The sequence below is a fragment of the Mustelus asterias genome, chromosome 4 (assembly GCF_964213995.1).
Source record: "Mustelus asterias chromosome 4, sMusAst1.hap1.1, whole genome shotgun sequence".
Lineage (NCBI taxonomy): Eukaryota > Metazoa > Chordata > Chondrichthyes > Carcharhiniformes > Triakidae > Mustelus > Mustelus asterias.
In genome coordinates this window covers 1,563,696-1,583,916 of record NC_135804.1, presented here as the reverse complement: position 1 = coordinate 1,583,916, position 20,221 = coordinate 1,563,696, and the positions used below count along the sequence as shown (strand labels likewise).

The 20,221-nt window shown below is 45.8% G+C and overlaps 2 protein-coding genes across 2 annotated transcripts in view; one reads left to right on the top strand and one right to left on the bottom strand.

Annotated features, from left to right (window-relative positions):
* Positions 1-20,221, top strand: part of cebpa (CCAAT enhancer binding protein alpha) — a 373,760-nt gene that overhangs the window by 306,430 nt on the left and 47,109 nt on the right. The gene's annotated exons all lie outside the window — the stretch shown is intronic.
* Positions 1-20,221, bottom strand: part of LOC144492435 (WD repeat-containing protein 88-like) — a 52,540-nt gene that overhangs the window by 22,150 nt on the left and 10,169 nt on the right. The window contains exons 4-5 of the mRNA XM_078210443.1: positions 12,229-12,292; positions 4,514-4,652 (exon numbers count right to left, since the gene is read on the bottom strand). Of these exons, the coding sequence (XP_078066569.1) occupies positions 4,514-4,652; positions 12,229-12,292 (203 nt within the window). The remainder of the gene's footprint in view (positions 1-4,513; positions 4,653-12,228; positions 12,293-20,221) is intronic.

Sequence of the window (20,221 nt, the reverse complement as noted above, 5' to 3'; positions counted from 1 at the left end):
GGCCAGATGAGATATATCCTAGGATTCTTTGGGAGGCAAGGGATGAGATTGCAAAGCCTTTGACTTTGATCTTTGGGTCTTCACTGTCCACGGGGATAGTGCCAGAGGACTGGAGAGTGGCGAATGTTGTTCCTCTGTTCAAGAAAGGAAATAGGAATGACCCTGGTAATTATAGGCCGGTTAGTCTTACTTCGGTGGTCGGTAAGTTAATGGAAAAGGTCCTGAGGGATAGGATTTATGACCATTTGGAAAGATGTCGCTTAATCCAGGATAGTCAACACGGATTTGTGAAGGGTAAGTCTTGCCTCACAAATTTGATTGAATTCTTTGAGGAGGTAACTAAGTGTGTAGATGAAGGTAGAGCAGTTGATGTCATATACATGGATTTTAGTAAGGCGTTTGATAAGGTCCCCCATGGTCGGCTCATGAAGAAAGTAAGGAGGTGTGGGATAGAGGGAAATTTGGCCGATTGGTAACTGGCTATCTCATTGAAGACAGAGGGTGGTGGTGGATGGAAAATTTTCAGACTGGAGACCAGTTACCAGCGGTGCACCACAGGGATCAGTGCTGGGTCCTCTGCTTTTTGTGATTTTTATCAATAACTTGGAGGAGGGGGCTGAAGGGTGGGTCAGTAAATTTGCTGATGACAACAAGATTAGTGGAGTAGTGGATGAGGTGGAGGGCTGTTGTAGGCTGCAAAGAGACACTGATAGGATGCAGAGCTGGGCCAAAAAATGGCAGATGGAGTTTAACCCTGATAGGTGCGAGGTGATTCATTTTGGTAGGACAAATTTGAATGCGGATTACAGGGTCAACGGTAGGGTTCTGAGGAATGTGGAGGAACAGAGAGATCTTGGGGTTCACATCCACAGATCTCTGAAAGTTGCCACTCAGGTGAATAGAGCCGTGAAAAAGGCCTATAGTGTGTTCGCGTTTATTAACAGGGGGTTTGAGTTTAAGAGCCGTGGGGTTATGCTGCAACTGTACAGGACCTTGGTGAGACCACATTTGGAATATTGTGTGCAGTTCTGGTCACCTCACTATAAGAAGGATGTGGAAGCATTGGAGAGAGTGCAAAGGAGATTTACCAGGATGCTGCTTGGTTTGGAGGGTAGGTCTTATGAGGAAAGGTTGAGGGAGCTAGGGCTTTTCTCTTTAGAGCGGAGGAGGTTGAGAAGCAACTTAATAGAGGTTTATAAGATGATGAGGGGGATAGATAGAGTGGACGTTCAGAGACTATTTCCTCGGGTGGATGTAGCTGTTACTAGAGGGCATAACTATAAGGTTCATGGTGGGAGATATAGGAGGGATGTCCAAGGTAGGTTCTTTACTCAGAGAGTGGTTGGGGTGTGGAATGGACTGCCTGCTGTGATGGTGGAGTCGGACACTTTAGGAACTTTCAAGCGGTTATTGGATAGGCACATGGAGCACACCAGAATGATAGGGAGTGGGATAGCTTGATCGTGGTTTCGGACAAAGCTCGGCACAACATCGAGGGCTGAAGGGCCTGTACTGTGCTGTACTGTTCTATGTTCTATGTAGTTGTGGTGAGTGATTTTAACTTGCCCATATTAACTGGGAATCCCTTACAGCCAGGGGCTTGGATGGAGAGCAATTCGTTTGATGTGTGCAGGGGGGCTTTTTGATACAGGGTGTTGACAATCCATCCAGGGAGGGGGCCGTACTAAACTTGGTATTGGGGAATGAGCCGGGCCAGGTGATCGATGTTTCAGTGGGGGGGCATTTTGGGCTTAGTGACCATAATTCCATAGGATTTCAGGTAGTCATGGATAAGGACAAGAGAGGCCCTCGGGTGAGGGTGCTTAATTGGGAGAGGGCCAATTCCATCCAAATTAGACAGGAACTGGGGAATGTGGATTGGGAGCGGCTATTTGAGGGCAAATCCACGTCTGGCCAGTTGATTGAAGTGCAGGACAGAATATTCCTGCAAAAAATGCTAGAAATGGCAGGATTCGGGAACCATGGGTGACAAGGGAAATTGTAAGCTGAGTCAAAAGGAAAAATAAAGCATACGACAGGTCTAGGTATCTAAAAACCAACAAAGCCCTTGGGGATACAATGAAAGTGGAAAGGAAATTAAACGTGGAATTAGGACGGCTAAAAGGGGCCATGAAATATCTTTAGCAAACAGGGTCAAGGAGAATCCCAAGGCTTTTTAAGCATATATTAGGAGCAAGAGGGCAGACCCACTCAAGGACAATGGAAGGAATTTATGCATGGAGCTACAGAAAGTGGATAAGATCCTTAATGAGTACTTTGTATCGGTATTCACCAAGGAGAAGGACATGATGGGTGCTGAGGTGTGTGAATGCTCCAGAGAATGTCAATATATTGAAGGAGGAAGTGTTGAGTATCCTAAATTGCATTAAGGTAGACAAGCCCCTGGGTTGGATGGGATCTATCTCAGGTTATTGGGGAAGGCAAGAGGATAAATAGCTGGGGCCTTAACAGATATCTTCACATCCTCTTTGACCGAGGTTCCAGAGGACTGGAGAATAGCCAATGTTATTCCCTTGTTTAAGAAAGGAAGCGGGGATAATCTAGGAAATTATAGGCCAGTGAGCCTGAGGTCAGTGGTGGGGAAGCTTTTGGAGAAGATACTGAGGGACAGGATATTTGCACATTTGGAAGAAAATGGACTAGTTAGTGACAGGAAGCCTGGTTTTGTACAGGAAAGGTCATGTCTCACCAACTTGATTGAGTTTTTCGAAGAGGTGACAAAGGTAATTGATGAGGGAAGGGCAGTGGATGTAGTTTATGTGGACTTTAGTAAGGCCTTTGACAAGGTCCCAAATGGCAGACTGGTACTAAAATTAAAATCACATGGGATTAGGTCTGGGCTGGCTAGATGGATACAGAACTGGCTTGGTCATAGAATACAGAGCATAGTGGTGGAAGGGTGCTTTTCAAAATGGAAATATGTAGCTAGTGATGTTCTGCAGGGATCAGTGCTGGGACCTCTGTTGTTTGGAGCATATATAAATGATCTGGAGGAAAATGTAGGTGGTCTGATTAATAAGTTTGTGCATGACACGAAGATTGATGGAGTTGCTGATAGTGCTGGGGATTGTCAGAGACTCACAACAAGATATGGATAGATTAGAGACTTGGACACATAAATGGCAGATGGAGTTTAATCCAGACAAATGCAAGGTGATGCATTTTGGAGGATCAAATTTAGTTGTGAATTATATTGTAAATGGCAGAACCCTTAGGAATATTAACATACAGAGGGATCTGGACGTGCAGGTCCACAGTTCCCTATAAGTGGCAACACCAGATGGCCAAAGTGATTAAGAAGGCATATGGCATGCTTACCTTCATCAGCCAGGACACTGAATACAAGAGTTGGGAAATCATGTTGTAGCTATCTAAACCTTGGTTAGACCGCATTTGGAATATTGCGTGCAGTTCTGCTCACCACACTACCAGAAGGATGTGGAAGCTCTGGACAGAGTGCAAAGAAGGTTCACCAGGATGTTGCCTGATCTCGAGGGTGTTGACTATGAGGAGAGGTTGAATAAATTAGGATTGTTTTCACTGGAAAGACGGAGGCTGAGGGGACCTGATAGAGGCCTCCAAAATTATGAGAGGCATAGACAGGGTGGATAGTCAGAGGAGGTGGTGGAAGCAGGCACATTAGCAACATTTAAGAGGCATCTAGATGGGTACATGAATAGGGAGGGAATAGAGGGATACGCGCCGAGTTAGGGCAGAAGGTTTTATTTTAGTTTAGTTAGGGCATCATGATTAGCACAGGGTTGGAAGGCTGAAGGGCCTGTTCCTGTGCTGTACTTTTCGTTGTTCTTTGTTGGCTGTAAGCAAAGGGAACAAGGTAAGTCACCTCCTTCACCAATCCCTCCTTCCTCAGCCAGTCCCCACCTCCCCCCCCCCGCCACTCTCTCCAGGCTCACTCCCTCCCCTCTCCTCCCTCTTTGTTTTCTTTTTTAGCGGATTGTGGGTATTGCTGGCTCGGCCAGCCTTTATCGTCCATCCCTAATTGCCCTTGAGAAGGTGATGGTGAGTTTCTTTCTTGAACCGCTGCAGTCCATGTGGTATCAGTACACCCACCGTGCTATTAGGGGGAGTTCCAGGATTTTTACCCAGTGACAGTGAAGGGATGCAATATAGTTCTAAGTGAGGATAGGTATATTGGAGGGAAACCTCCAGCTGGTGGTGCTCCCATGTGTCTGCTGCCCTTGTCCTTCTAGATGGTGCTGCCCTCCCTCCCTCATCTCTGGGTGCTCCAGTTTCCTCCTTCTGCCCAAAGAAGTGTGTGTTAGATGGATTGGCCATGCTAAATTGCCCTTTAGTGTCAGGGGAACGAGCTAGGGTAAATGCATGGGGGTTATGGGGATAGGGGCTGGGTGGGATTGTGGTCAGTGCAGATTCGATGGAGCGAATGGCTTCCTTCTGCACTGTAGGATTCTATGATTCTTCCTTTACAACCCCCAGCTCCCTGACTGGGAATAAATGCTGAGCCTCTGCTTACCCTGCAGGTTTGCGATGGATGCTCCAGTTTCAGAGTCTCTGATATAAACAGCATTCTCAATGTCACTCCCAGTCGCAACACACTTTCCATCGAAGGAGACATCACAGCAGGTCAGGGGTCGATTGTGAGCAACCGACCACTAAAATGGGAGAGAGAGATTGTTCAAACTGCAGAAACTAAGACCCATCGTACAAGGAACCCCCAGCTTTTGTCACGACACTACGGACTTCTCACAGAAACGCAGCACCCATGGAGCAGTTGAACCAGGGACACTCCTCGTCACAATGGATGTCTCGGCACTCTCCACCAGCATCCCCCACGACAACGGCATTGCTGCAACTGCCTCAGTACTCAATGCCGACAACTACCAATCTCCAGATGCAATTCGACAACTCATCTGCTTCATCCTGGACCATAATGTCTTCACCTTCAACAACCAGTTCTTCATCCAGACACATGGAACAGCCATGGGGACCAAATTCACACCTCAATATGCCAACATCTTCATACACAGGTTCGAACAAGACCCCTTCACCGCACAGGACCTTCAACCTATACACTAGATACATCAATGACATTTTCTTCCTTTGGACTCATGGTGAAGAATCACTGAAACAACTACATGATGACATCAATAAGTTCCATCCCACCATCAGACTCACCATGGACTACTCTCTGGAATCGGTTGCATTCTTGGACACACGCATCTCCATCACGGACAGTCACCTCAGCACTTCACTGTACCGCAAGCCCACGGATAACCTCATGATGCTCCACTTCTCCAGCATCCACCCTAAACATGTTAAAGAAGCCATCCCCTACGGACAAGCCTTCCATATACACAGGATCTGCTCAGATGAGGAGAAACGCAACAGACACCTACAGATGCTGTAAGAACAGGATATGGCGCTCGACTCATTGATCAAAAGTTCCAACGCGCCACAGTGAAAAACCGCACTGACCTCCTCAGAAGACAAACACGAGGCACAGCAGACAGAGTACCCTTCGTTGTCCAGTACTTCCACAGAGTGGAGAAGCTATGACATCTTCTTCGGAGCCTTCAGCATGTCATTGATGAAGACAAACATCTCCCCAAGGCCATCCCCACACCCCCACTACTTGCCTTCAAACAACCACGCAACCTCAAGCAGACCACTGTGCGCCACAAACTACCCAGCCTTCAGGAGAACAGCGACCACGACACCACACAACTCTGCCACAGCAACCTCTGCAAGACATGCCGGATCATCGACACGGATGCCATCATCTCATGTGAGAAAACCATCCACCAGGTACACGGTACACATTCTTACGACTCGGCCAACGTTGTCTACCTAAAACGCTGCAGGAAAGGATGTCTCGAGGCACGGTACATCAACGAGACCACGCAGAAGCTATGACAATGGTTGAATGGACACCGCTCGGCAATCACCAGGCAGGAGTATTTCCTTTCTGTTGGGGAACACTTCAGCAGTCAAGGGCCTTCAGCCTTCGATCTTCAGGCAAGCATTCTCCAAGGCGGCCTTCAAGACACACAACAACGCAGAATCACCGAGCAGAAACTGATAGCCAAGTTCCGCACGCATGAGGTTGGCCTCAGCAGCGATCTTGGGTACATGTCACACTACTTTTCCCCCATGATTTGCCTGGGCTTGCAAAATCTTACTAACTGTCCTGGCTTGAGACAATTCACACCTCTTTAACTTGTGCTTAATCCTCTCTCCACTCGCATTGTCTGTACCTGTAAAGACTTGATTACCTGTTAAGACTCGCATTCCAACCATTATCTTGCAATTGAGTCTGTGTCTATATATGCCCTGTTTGTGAATCCAATTCTACACTCACCTGATGAAGGAGCAGCGCTCTGAAAGCTCATGCTACCAAATAAACCTGTTGGACTTTAACCTGGTGTTGTGAGATTTCTTACAGAAACTAAAAAGGAAACCATTCAGTCCATCATGCCTGTCCTGGTTCTTGGTAAAGGTTTCCAATTAGTCCGACTATTCCTTCTGAAATTCCCTTCTGGAAAGGGTCATTGATCTACTCGACTCTCCCCCCCAAGATACCCCACTCTCCTTCGCAGATACCCCACAGTTCCATGGAGTGATGGTGGAGGGGTGGGAGATCCCTGAAGGACAACCTGCAGAAAGGGATGGAAGCAGGTGGCAACGGAGCCCAATTCCTGCCATGTGGACCCAAGCACCTGGCAGCTGTGTTCCCTCTAAGGTGTGCACAAGTAAAAGTAAAGTGGCCACAGTCCCAGATGACCATAAGCTGCTCTCCCCTTTGAGAGCCGACTGGTGGTGATTTAACCTGAGGGTCACCACACCTCAGGCAAGGGGCAAGTTTAAGGAGGCGGGGTCTTCACGAATAACCTCAGCCGGTACGGGAATTGAAACCGCGTTGTTGGCAGCGCTCTGCATCCCTAACCAGCTGTCCAACCAACTGAGCTAGACCAATTCACATCTAACTCTATGTCACCATCATAGACATCAAAATGGTATTAGCCTCACACCCACTCTGCCTTTATAACCTCCATCTTTTCAACTATGACAAACACATCAGCCAAACATAGAGCAACACTATTACTGAGCTTTACACAGGAGCAATCGGCAAGAGCACATCCTGAGTGAGACACAGCCAGAGTGTGGGTATCGGGAATTTGGAACAGAGTGGGAATTGAACCAGTAAGTCTTTCTCTTTAATTTTTGTAAGTTCAGTAGTCTAGTTAAAAAGCTGATAAGGTAGCTGACTGACTGTTAACTGTCAATCACCAGAAATTTGTTTAGGGCCTCAGTAGGTGCTGATTATTACCACAGCTTAACTTGCTTGTGAATCATCTTAGCTCACCTGAGCTCCAATTAAAAAAGTAACTATTAGAAGGCGGCACGGTAGCACAGTGGTTAGCACTGCTGCTTCACAGCTCCAGGGACCTGGGTTCGATTCCCGGCTTGGGTCACTGTCTGTGTGGAGTTTGCACATTCTCCTCGTGTCTGCGTGGGTTTCCTCCGGGTGCTCCGGTTTCCTCCCACACTCCAAAGATGTGCGGGTTAGGTTGATTGGCCATGCTAAAATTGCCCCTCAGTGTCCTAGGATGCGTAGATTAGAGGGATTAGCGGGTAAAATATGTAGGAATATGGGGGTAGGGCCTGGGTGGGATTGTGGTCGGTGCAGACTCGATAGGCCGAATGGCCTCTTTCTGTACTGTAGGGATTCTATGATTCTAAACTCACGATCAGTGAGCTTTGCACATGAGCAGTGGTGAGACTTCATCGTGAGTGAGGCACAGCCGGAGTGAATGTGGGTATTGGGAATTTGGAGTAGAGGGGAATGAGGTGCTCTTTGCATTTCTTCTTTTTGCTTTGCTTCTTAACTATTCAGAGACTTGTCTTGTACTGCAGCGGTAGAGGCTATAGCTGATTGATGGGTAGTGGGTAAGATTGGGTAAGTATTTACTACTTTTATTGCTTATAGTTTGTAAGGTCATATTGTGACATTTGATTTATTGTCACATGTATTACTATACAGTGAAAAGTATTGTTTCTTGTACGATATACAAAGCATACCGTTCATAGAGAATGAAAGGAGAGGGTGCAGAATGTAGTGTTACAGTCATAGCTAGGGTGTAGAGAAAGATCAACTTAATGCAAGGTAGGTCTGTTCAAAAGTCTGACAGCAGCAGGGAAGAAGCTGTTCTTGAGTTGGTTGGTACGTGTCCTCAGATTTTTGTATCTTTTTCCTGATGAAGAAGGTGGGAGAGAATGTCCGAGGTGCGTGGGGTCGTTGAGTTATGCTGACTGCTTTTCCAAGACAGCGGGAAGTGTAGTCGGAATCAATGGATGGAAGGCTGGTTTGAGCGATGGACTGGGCTTTGTTCACGACCCTTTGTAGTTTCTTGCGGTCTTGGGCAGAGCAGGAGCTGTGATACAACCAGACAGAATGCTTTCTATGGTGCATCTTTAAATGTTGGTGAGAGTCATAGCTGACATGCCAAATTTCCTTACCCTCCTGAGAAAGTAGAGGTGTTGGTGGGCTTTCTTAACTATAGCATTGGCATGGAGGGACCAGGACAGGTCGTTGGTGATCTGGACACTTAGAAACTTGAAGCTCTCAACCATTTCCGCTTCATTCCCATTGATGTAGATAGGGGTATGTCCTCCACTACGTTTCCTGAAGTTGATGACTATCTCCTTTGTTTTGTTGACATTGAGGGAGAGATTATTGTTGCCGCACCAGTTCACCAGATTGTCTATCTCTTTCCTGCACTCTGTCTCATCACTGTTCGAGATCTGACCCACAATGGTGGTGTCATCAGCAAACTTGAAAATCGAGTTGGAGGGCAATTTGGCCACACAGCCATAAGTGTATAAGGAGCATAGTTTGTATATTCTGTAGTAACGAGGATCAGGAAAGAAGTGCCATCCCTAGAGGCATTGATTTAAAAGGGTTAAGATATGGCAGGTGAAGTCAAAGCCATAGTGTGCTCCTCGTGCTCCATGTGGGAAGCTGGGAACATTTCCATTGCTTGGGGCCATTATATCTTGCATCAGTCTTCACAATGGAGGACATAAGAAACATCCTAGAAACAACTATAGATCAGGAAATAGAAGGGATGGAGGAACTCCAGAAAATTCCAGTCACAAGAGAAGTGGTACTGAGTGTATTGTTGGAGCTGTGGGCTGACAAGAACCTGGATCCCAATGGACTTCATCCTAGGGTCTTAAAAGAAGTGTGCAGTGAGACAGTTGAAGCATTGGTTTTTATTTTCCAAATCTCCCTGGGTTCGGGGAAGGTCCCATGAGATTGGAAGATACCATATGTTATTTAAAAAATGGTGGGAGGCAGAACATGGGAAACTACAGGCCAGTTAGCTTAACACCTGTCATAGGGGGAAAATGCTGTAAGCTATTATTAAAGATATTATGGCAGGGCATTTGGATAGGTTCAAGGTAATCAGGGAACTTGTGTTTAACTAACTTATTGGAGTTAAAGTGAGTCACGTGTGCTGTGGATAAAGAGGAACCGGTGGATATAATGTACTTGAATTTCCAGAAGGCATTTGATAAGATGCTACATCAAAGGTTATTGTGGAAAATAAAAGCTCATGTTATAGGGGGTAACATATTTGCATGGACAGAAGATTGGTTGAGTAGGCATAAATTGGACTTTTTCAGGTTTGCAAGATGTAATAAATGATGTGTCACAGGGATCAATGCTGGGACCTCAATTGTTTACAATTTATATAAATGACTTGGATGGGATGTGTGCCAAATCTGCTGTTGAAACAAAGGTACATAGGTAGGAACGTAAGTTGTCAAGAGAACATAAGGAGGTTTTTTTTTATTCATTCAGGGGATGTGGGAGTCCTTAACTGCCCTTGAACTAAGTGGTTTGCTTGGCCATTCAGAAGACATGAAGAGTCAAACATATTGCTGTGGATCTGGAGTCACACGTAGGCCAGGCTGGGTAAGGGCACCAGATTTCCTTCCCTAAAGGACATTAGCGAATAAGATGGGTTTTTACAACAGTCAACAATGGGTTTCATGGTCATCAGTAGACTTTTAATTACAGATTTTCGTTGAATTTAAATATCACCATCTGCCATGTTGGAATTTGAACCTGGCTCCCCAGAGTATTACCCTGGGTCTCTGGAATACTAGTCCAGTGACAATACCATTGCGTAACCACCTCCTCCTACCAGGTTTAGTGTCACAAATAGGCTTACACTAACACTGCAATGAAGTTACTGTGAATAGGTTAAGTGGGTGGGCAAAGATCTGGAAAATAGAGTCAAATTTGGGAAAGAATGAAATTGTCCATTTTGGCAGGAAAAATAAAAATGCATATCTAAATGTTAAGGGATTGCAGAGCTCTGAGGTACAGAGGCATCTAGGTGTCCTAGTGCATGAACTATAAAAGGCTAATGTCATGACATCCAGAATGGCTGGTGAAGTAACAACTATTTACTTACAGGAAGAAAAGACTATTTCTAAGAAATGCGAATGCTCTTCATGGATGCCCTTGGCACCATTCCTACCTTTATCATCACTATTTACATTCCCTTTGTCTTTTTATCTATGCCATTCTTATCAATTACAGACCTCCCACTCCCTCATCCTTACAGTATAAATCTCGTCCTATTTTCCTTGCCTTCAGCTTTGACAAAGGGTCAAAGAAAGAACAAAGAAAAGAACAAAGAAAATTACAGCACAGGAACAGGCCCTTTGGCCCTCCAAGCCTGCACTGACCACGCAAGTGGTCACCCAGACTCGAAACGTTAGCTTTATTCTCTCTCCTCGGATGCTGTCAGAACTGTTAAGATTTTCCAGCATTTTCCGTTTTTGTTTCCGATTCCAGCATCCGCAGTATTTTGCTTTATTTACAGGTTTTAAAGCCCGCTCTCCAAATCATGCACCTTGTGGTCCCATTGGTCCCGTCACATGATCCCTAAGATTTGGCAAAACCTCAGACGAGAAGATCATAGTCTCCAAGATCACAGTGACATCCTCCCACTTTGGGAGCCCTATTACCTAAAGATCTTGACGTCAGTCTCTCAGGGAACTTCTGTTTACGTTGAGAGTGATGGGAGTTGGGGTTTCTCTTTGGGTGTTGTCTCGCTCTGGCTGGCCTCTCCATCAGCTTCTGTTGGTACAAGGACATCCTCTGTTGCTGTTTCTTTGGCTTCTGCGGTAACAGGTCCTGGGCTCACAATGGCCTGTTTGGCTCTCAGTATTTTGGTGAATACTAACTGTGGGCATGTTTGGGTTGTTGACACTATTAGCTCTGGTGGAGACTCTTTTTTTCCTCAAACGGCCTAAATGTTTCCTCAGGATTTTGTCCTGGTCTCTCAGTTAACACAATGCTGGTCCAGTTTTTGCTACAACAGTTTCTGAGATCCAGCTAGGACTGCTCTCAAAGTTTCTCACAAAAACATGATTGTTCACCTTAAGTGATCACTCTGCCTTTGAGGAGTTGTGATTCCTTTTTTTGGATATCTTGCTTAGACTCCATCCTTCCCACCAAATTTGGAAATATGAGGCTTAATGTTGTACACAACCCACTCCCCATTAGTAGTCCTGCCAGGGCGATTGACTATGGGGTGACAGTTCTATAGGCTAATAAATCATGCAATCTTGGTGTCCATGAATGCTGGTGACTGCTTTTTCATTAAGTTTGCACAGCTCGATCTGCCAAACTGTTCGACAGGTAGTATGCCACTTTTTTGGTGTGCTTAACATAATTGAAAATGAATTTCTGAAATTCCACACTGGTAAAGGCAGTACCATTATCTGAAACCAGGACCTCTGGTACTCTGTGAAAGCAAAAACACTGACATAATTTTGCATTGTTGTGTAAGGGGTAGTGGACTTCAGCTGATGAGTGTGCATCCATCAATAAAAGAATAGAGCCCATGAGAGGGTCTACAAAACCTGTGTCCGCCTTACCTGAGGCCGACCAGGCCATTACCATAGGGGCAAGGGGGGGGGGGGGGGGTGGTGAGAATCACCTGATGAAGGAGCAGCGTTCTGAAAGCTCGTGCTACCAAATAAACCTGTTGGACTTTAACCTGGTGTTGTGAAACTTCTTACTGTGCTTACCCCAGTCCATCGCTGGCATCTCCACAACATTCCCATTCATATACATAGATACACTTATTCATATACACACTTGACTGACAGGGACATCCTGGAGATGAACTCTGAATAAATACCTACAAGAACTTTTCCCGTTTCAACGTCCCACGCTTTCAACGATTTGTCCCATGACGAGGTGAAGAGTCTGCAGTTTCAAACATAAAACAGAGTGAGGATGAACTGCAGACTGCAAACTGATTAACCCACCTCCTTCCAAATCCAATGTACCATTCACTGCCTCCTGTATAATAATTTACACTCACCCATCCACAGTGAAATCCTCAGATACACTCAAATCTCCCTTAAATACACCCCCCCACACTCATTCAAATCATCACACAAACACGTTCATTGATTTTCAAACTCACCCACACATATACACGCACACTCAAACCCTCTTTCACACACACATATACACACTCACTCAAACCTTCTCTCACACACATATACACGCACACTCAAACCCTCTCTCACCCACACATATACACACTCACTCAAACCCTCTTTCACACACACATATACACACTCACTCAAACCTTCTCTCACACACATATACACGCACACTCAAACCCTCTCTCACACACACATATACACACTCACTCAAACCTTCTCTCACACACATATACACGCACACTCAAACCCTCTCTCACCCACACATATACACGCACTCAAACCCTCTCTCACACACACATATACACACTCACTCAAACCCTCTCTCACACACATGTACACGCACACTCAAACCCTCTCTCACACACACATATACACACTCACTCAAACCTTCTCTCACACACATATACACACTCACTCAAACCCTCTCTCACACACATATACACGCACACTCAAACCCTCTCTCACACACACATATACACACACACTCAAACCCTCTCACACACCCACACACACACACATGTACGCGCACACTCAAATCCTCTCACACACAAGCCTCTCTAAATAATCAAGTCCCTCATCCCTAATAAATCTCCTTGGCTTCATCTTGAGGATGTGCAGCACCCAGAATTGAACACAATACTCTGGCTGGGGATTAACCAGAAATTTATGTCAGTATAGCGTACCTGAAGAGAATTTCGAGGAGCTGTGGGAAGTATAGGGTTAACTCTGTGGGTGGAGGTTAGGAACAGGAAGGGGTCGGTAACTTTGCTGGGTGTTTTCTATAGGCCGCCCAATAGTAACAGAGATGTTGAGGAGCAGATGGGGAAACAGATCCTGGAGAGATGTAGGAATAACAGAGTTGTCGTGATGGGAGATTTTAATTTCCCAAACATAGATTGGAATATCCCTAGGGCTAGGGGTTTGGATGGAGAGGAGTTTGTTAGGTGTGTCCAGGAGAGTTTCCTGACACAGTATGTGGATAAGCCTACTAGAGGAGAGGCTGTACTTGATCTGGTGCTGGCTAATGAACCTGGACAGGTGGAGGATCTCTCGGTGGGTGAGCATCTTGGGGATAGCGATCATAATTCTATCTCCTTCACGATAGCATTGGAAAGAGATAGGATCAGGCAGGCTAGGAAAGTGTTTCTCTGGAGTAAAGGGAAATACAGTGTCATCAGGGAGGAAATTAGACGGGTAAATTGAAAGGAGGCATTCTTGGGGAAAAGTACCGAAGGAAAGTGGAGGATTTTCAAGGAATGTTTGTCTGGAGCTCTGCATGACAATGTTCCGATGAGACAGGGGGGTGTTGGTAGGGTACGGGAACCGTGGTGCACGAAGGTTGTGATGAACCTGGTGAATAAGAAAAGAGAGGCGTACAGAAGGTTCAGAGAGCTAGGAGGTGTTAAGGATTTAGAGGAGTATACGGGATGTAGGAAGGAGCTTAAGAAGGAAATTAGGAGAGCGAGAAGGGGTCATGAGAAGACCTTGGCGGGTAAGATTAAGGAGAATCCCAAGGCTTTCTACAAATATGTCAAGAGTAAAAGGATGAGATGTGAAGGCATAGGACCCTTAAAAGGTGAAGGGGGAAAAGTTTGTGCGGAACCGTTAGAAATGGCGGAGGTGCTTAATGAATACTTTACCTCGGTATTCACGGTGGAAAGGGATCTGGGTGGTTGTACTGCTGGTTTGCGGTGGACAGAAAGGATCGAGCATGTGGACATAAAGAAAGAGGATGTGTTGGAACTATTGAATGGCATCAAGGTTGGTAAGTCGCCGGGACCGGATGGGATGTACCCCAGGTTACTGTGGGAGGCGAGGGAGGAGATTGCGGAGCCTTTGGCGATGATCTTTGCATCGTCGATGGAGACGGGAGAGGTTCCGGAGGATTGGAGGATTGCAGATGTGGTCCCTATATTCAAGAAAGGGAACAGGGACAGCCCGGGAAATTACCGACCGGTGAGTCTAACCTCAGTGGTTGGTAAGTTGATGGAGAGGATCCTGAGAGACAGGATTTATGATCATCTAGAGAAGTTTAGTATGATCAAAAGTAGTCAGCACGGCTTTGTCAAGGGCAGGTCGTGCCTTACGAGCCTGGTTGAGTTCTTTGAAAATGTGACCAAACACATTGACGAAGGAAGAGCGGTGGATGTGGTCTATATGGACTTCAGCAAGGCGTTCGATAAGGTCCCCCATGCAAGACTTCTTGAGAAAGTGAGAGGGCATGGGATCCAAGGGGCTGTTGCCTTGTGGATCCAGAACTGGCTTGCCTGCAGAAGGCAGAGAGTGGCTGTGGAGGGGTCTTTCTCTGCATGGAGGTCAGTGACCAGTGGAGTGCCCCAGGGATCTGTTCTGGGACCCTTGCTGTTTGTCATTTTCATAAATGACCTGGATGAGGAAGTGGAGGGATGGGTTGGTAAGTTTGCTGACGACACCAAGGTAGGTGGTGTTGTGGATAGTTTGGAGGGATGTCAGAAGTTGCAGCAAGACATAGATAGAATGCAAGACTGGGCGGAGAAGTGGCAGATGGACTTCAACCCGGATAAGTGTGTAGTGATCCATTTTGGCAGATCCAATGGGATGAAGCAGCAGTATAATATGAAGGGTACCATTCTTAGCAGTGTAGAGGATCAGAAGGACCTTGGGGTCCGGGTCCATAGGACTCTTAAATCGGCCTCGCAGGTGGAGGATGCGGTCAAGAAGGCGTACGGCGTACTAGCCTTCATTAATCGAGGGATTGAGTTTAGGAGTCGGGAGATAATGCTGCAGCTTTATAGGACCCTGGTTAGACCCCACTTGGAGTACTGCGCGCAGTTCTGGTCACCTCATTACAGAAAAGATGTTGAAGCCATTGAAAGGGTGCAGAGGAGATTTACAAGGATGTTGCCTGGATTGGGGGGCATGCCTTATGAGGATAGGTTGAGGGAGCTTGGTCTCTTCTCCCTGGAGAGACGAAGGATGAGAGGTGACCTGATAGAGGTTTACAAGATGTTGAGAGGTCTGGATAGGGTAGACTCTCAGAGGCTATTTCCAAGGGCTGAAATGGTTGCTACGAGAGGACACAGGTTTAAGGTGCTGGGGGGTAGGTACAGAGGAGATGTCAGGGGTAAGTTTTTCACTCAGAGGGTGGTGGGTGAGTGGAATCGGCTGACGTCGGTGGTGGTGGAGGCAAACTCGTTGGGGTCTTTTAAGAGACTTCTGGATGAGTACATGGGATTTAATGGGATTGAGGGCTATAGATAGGCCTAGAGGTAGGGATATGATCAGCGCAACTTGTGGGCCGAAGGGCCTGTTTGTGCTGTGGCTTTCTATGTTCTATGTTCTAACACTGATTATTTGTTTAAGTTGCTGTGCTGGACAGGAATGGAGGCGTGATGGGATGGGTGTAGCAGTAATATCACTGGACTACCAGTCCAGGGGAAAATAGAGGTCCAGGCTAACACTCTGGGACAAATCTAACCATGGCAGCTGGTGGAATTTAAATTAAATTAATAAAAACAGCTGCAATTGAGAAAGAAAAGTAGGTTCAGTTGTGGTGACCAAGAAATTATCTTCAATTGTTGTAAAAAACGATTTTGCTAATGCCCTTGGGGAAGAAATCTACCGCCCTTAGCTGTTCGGACCTACCTCTGGCTCCAGACCCACAGCAATGTGGTCGACTCTTAACTGCCCTTTGAAATTGACACTGAGTTGTATCAAACTGCTACAGAAAAATGTTAGGAAATAGCGATAATTTAAGCAATTTCTATGTATATTGTGGGTATTAGAAATTAGGTTTAAGCTTCATTTGTGTTTCTGTATCTTGTGCTAAGAAAGTGTTAAACCTTTAGCTTCATGCTAAACACAGGTGCTTACAAATCTGTCTGTGGCTCTTAGTTTCACTTTAAACTTTGCCTGCATTATAATTGCAGTTTTACCACCCAATCAATTACAGGTTTAAAAAAAACTAAGCTGTTGCTTAGCAATCAAAAGCCTACAATGAAAATGAGAAGCATTTGAGTTCAGTTGGAACCAGATAATTGAGAAGGAAAAAGCTGCTCAAAGAAACTGCCAGAGCAGGTGGACAATGATAAAGAATCTGGTGAACTGGTGCGACAACAATAATCTCTCCCTCAATGTCAACAAAACGAAGGAGATAGTCATCGACTTCAGGAAGTGTAGCGGAGAACATGCCCCTGTCTTCATCAACGGGGACGAAGTAGAAAGGGTCGAGAACTTCAAGTTTTTTGGTCTCCAGATCACCAACAACCTGTCCTGGTCCCCCCATGCAAACACTACAGTTAAGAAAGCCCACCAACGCCTCTACTTTCTCACAAGACTAAGGAAATTTGGCATGTCAGCTACGACTCTCACCAACTTTTACAGATGCACCATGGAAAGCATTCTTTCTGGTTATATCACAGCTTGGTATGGCTCCTGCTCTGCCCAAGACCGCAAGGAACTACAAAAGGTCATGAATGTAGCCCAATCCATCATGCAAATCAGCCTCCCATCCATTGACTCTGTCTACACTTCCCGCTGCCTTGGGAAAGCAGCCAGCATAAGAGACATTCTCTCTTCCATCTTCTTCCATTGGGAAAAAAATACAAAAGTCTGAGGTCACGTACCAACCAACTCAAGAACAGCTTCTTCCCTGCTGCTGTCAGACTTTTGAATGGATTTACCTTGCATTAAGTTGATCTTTCTCTACACCCTAGCTATGACTGTAACACTACATTCTGCACTCTCTCGTTTCCTTCTCTATGAACGGTATGTTTTGTCTGTATAGTGCGCAAGAAACAATACTTTTCACTGTATGTTAATACATGTGACAATAAATCAAATCAAATCAAATCAGAAGCAGATAGTAAAGCTCCGGTAAAAGACAGAGCTGCAAGACACAGGCCTGGAGAGGTTGCCTAGAGAGAAACTAGATATCTGGAGTAATCCTGAGGTTGATGACATGTTAATACAGTTTGTGAAGCAGTACTGTTCTGTTGGCGTGGCTGGGTACCTGAGAGATTATGCGGAAGCTTGAATGCACATGGTGTTTCAGGGCAGAGGAATACTGAAAGGGGAGGCTAAAACCTTGGATGTGGATTCTTGATGAAGGCATCCTAGAGAAAGCTTTGTGCGGGAGAAGATTGTGTACAGTTTTGGTCACCTAGTTACAGGAAGGATGTAAATAAGATTGAAAGAGTGCAGAGAAGGTTCACAAGGATGTTGCCGGGACTTGAGAAGCTGAGTTACAGAGAGAGATTGAATAGGTTGGGTACCTTTATTCCCTGGAGCGTAGAAGATTGAGGGGAGATTTGATAGAGGTGTATAAGATTTTGATGGGTATAGATAGAGTGAATGCAAGCAGGCTTTTTCCGCTGAGGCTAGGGGAGAAAAAAACCAGAGGGCATGGGTTAAGGGTGAAAGGAGAAAAGTTTAAAGGGAATATTAGGGGGGGCTTCTTCACGCAGAGAGTGGTGGGAGTGTGGAATGAGCTGCCGGATAAAGTGGTAAATGCGGGGTCACTTTTAACATTTAAGAAAAACTTGGACGGGTTCATGGATGAGAGGGGTGTGGAGGGATATGGTCCAAGTGCAGGTCAGTGGGACTAGGCATAAAATGGTTCGGCACAGACAAGAAGGGCCAAAAGGCCTGTTTCTGAGCTGTAATGTTCTATGGTTCTATGGTAAGATTCCAAAGTGTGTTCTTTGAGAGTAGAGTTTGGAAACCCTTGCAGAAGTCAGAGTTCCAGTGAGACCAGTTAGCTCACAGTGTGACAAGCATCTGGGAAGATTTGATGGGAAATCCACAGAAGTTGTATTGGGTGGCATCTGTCACTTGGTTTCAGAGAGTAGTGTGTCTAACCACATTTTACCTTTTGGTTGACACGGGCTGTGTACATTAGAATATATTTTGTACCTTGTATAATCCTTAAATCTGTGTGTACTTGTAAAGATATAGGTGGGGTAAAGGAGTAGTGTAGTATAGTCTATCTTTCCTTGTTTAATAAATGTTTTATTTTGTTAAAAGTTAATTGGCTGTCCTGTGACTCTGGTCATCCACATTACAAAATAAAAGTTGCAACCTAGTGAGCTGGGGTCATAACAAAATCAGAACACCACCCATCATTGGGCTAGCCAAAGAAATGACAATAGCAACCACAGCCCTGTCAAGCCTGCAAAGTCCTCCTTACTAACATCTGAGGGGCAAGTGCTAAAATTGGGAGAGCTGTATCACTGACCAGGCAAACAACAGCCTGACATTATCTGTAAGGTATGATTCTGTGAATATGACAATGTCCCAGACACCACCCTCACCATCCCTGGGTATGTCCTGTCCTACCAGCAGGACAGATCCACCAGAGGTGGCAGCACAGTGGCATACAGTCAGGGGAGAGTTGCCCTCGAAGTCCTCAACATTCACTCTGGACCTCATGAAGTTTCATGGCACAAGGTCAAACATGGACATGGTAATCCCCGTTGGTTGCCACCTACAGTCCTCTCTCAGCTGATGAATCAGTACTCCTCCACATTGAACACCATTTGGAGGATGCACTGAGGGTGGTCAGGGGACAGATTATACTTTGGGTGGGGACCTTCAATGTCTGTCACCAAGGGTGGGTTATAGTATCACCAATGGTCAAGTTGGCCAATTCTTAAAGGGCATCGCTGCTAGACTGGGTCTGCAGCAGGTGGTGAGGGAACCAACAAGAGGGAAAAACATACCTGACCTCATCCTCACCAACCTGCCGACTGCAGATAAATCTGTCCATGACAGTATCGGTCGGAGTGACCAATGCACAGTCCTTGTGGAGACAAAGTTCCATCTTCACATTGAGGATACCCTCCATTGATGTAGACAGGGGCATGTCCTCCACTTTGCTTCCTAAAGTCAATGACTATCTCCTTTGTTTTACTGACATTGAGGGAGAGATTATTGTCATTGCACCAGTTCACCAGATTCTCTGTCTCATTCCTGTACTCTGTACAATTGGACTCAGGTCCCTGGTGCTGTGAGGCAGTTGTGTCACCTGCGCCTCCTCAGATGCTGAAGCAGTCCATGTCCAAATGCAAAAAAGCCCGGATAACATTCTGTCTTGGGCTGAGAAATGGCAAAACTATTTGGACCACACATATAGCAGACACTGATCATCTCCAACGAGAGAGAATCTAACCATTGTTCCTTGAGATACAATGACATTACCATCGCTGAATACTCCATGATCAACATCCTGGGGGTTACCATTGACCAGAAACTGAACAGGACTCGCCGGGATTTACGACCATTTAGAAAGATGCGGATTAATCCGGGATAGTCAGCACGGATTCGTGAAGGGCAAATCGTGCCTCACAAATTTGATTGAATTTTTTGAGGAGGTAACTAAGTGTGTTGATGAAGGTAGGGCAGTTGATGTCATATACATGGATTTTAGTAAGGCGTTTGATAAGGTCCCCCATGGTCGGCTAATGATGAAAGTAAGGAGGTGTGGGATAGAGGGAAAGTTGGCCGATTGGATAGGTAACTGGCTATCTGATCGAAGACCGAGGGTGGTGGTGGATGGAAAATTTTCGGACTGGAGGCAGGTTGCTAGCGGAGTGCCACAGGGATCAGTGCTTGGTCCTCTGCTCTTTGTGATTTTTATTAATGACTTAGAGGAGGGGGCTGAAGGGTGGATCAGTACATTTGCTGATGACACCAAGATTGGTGG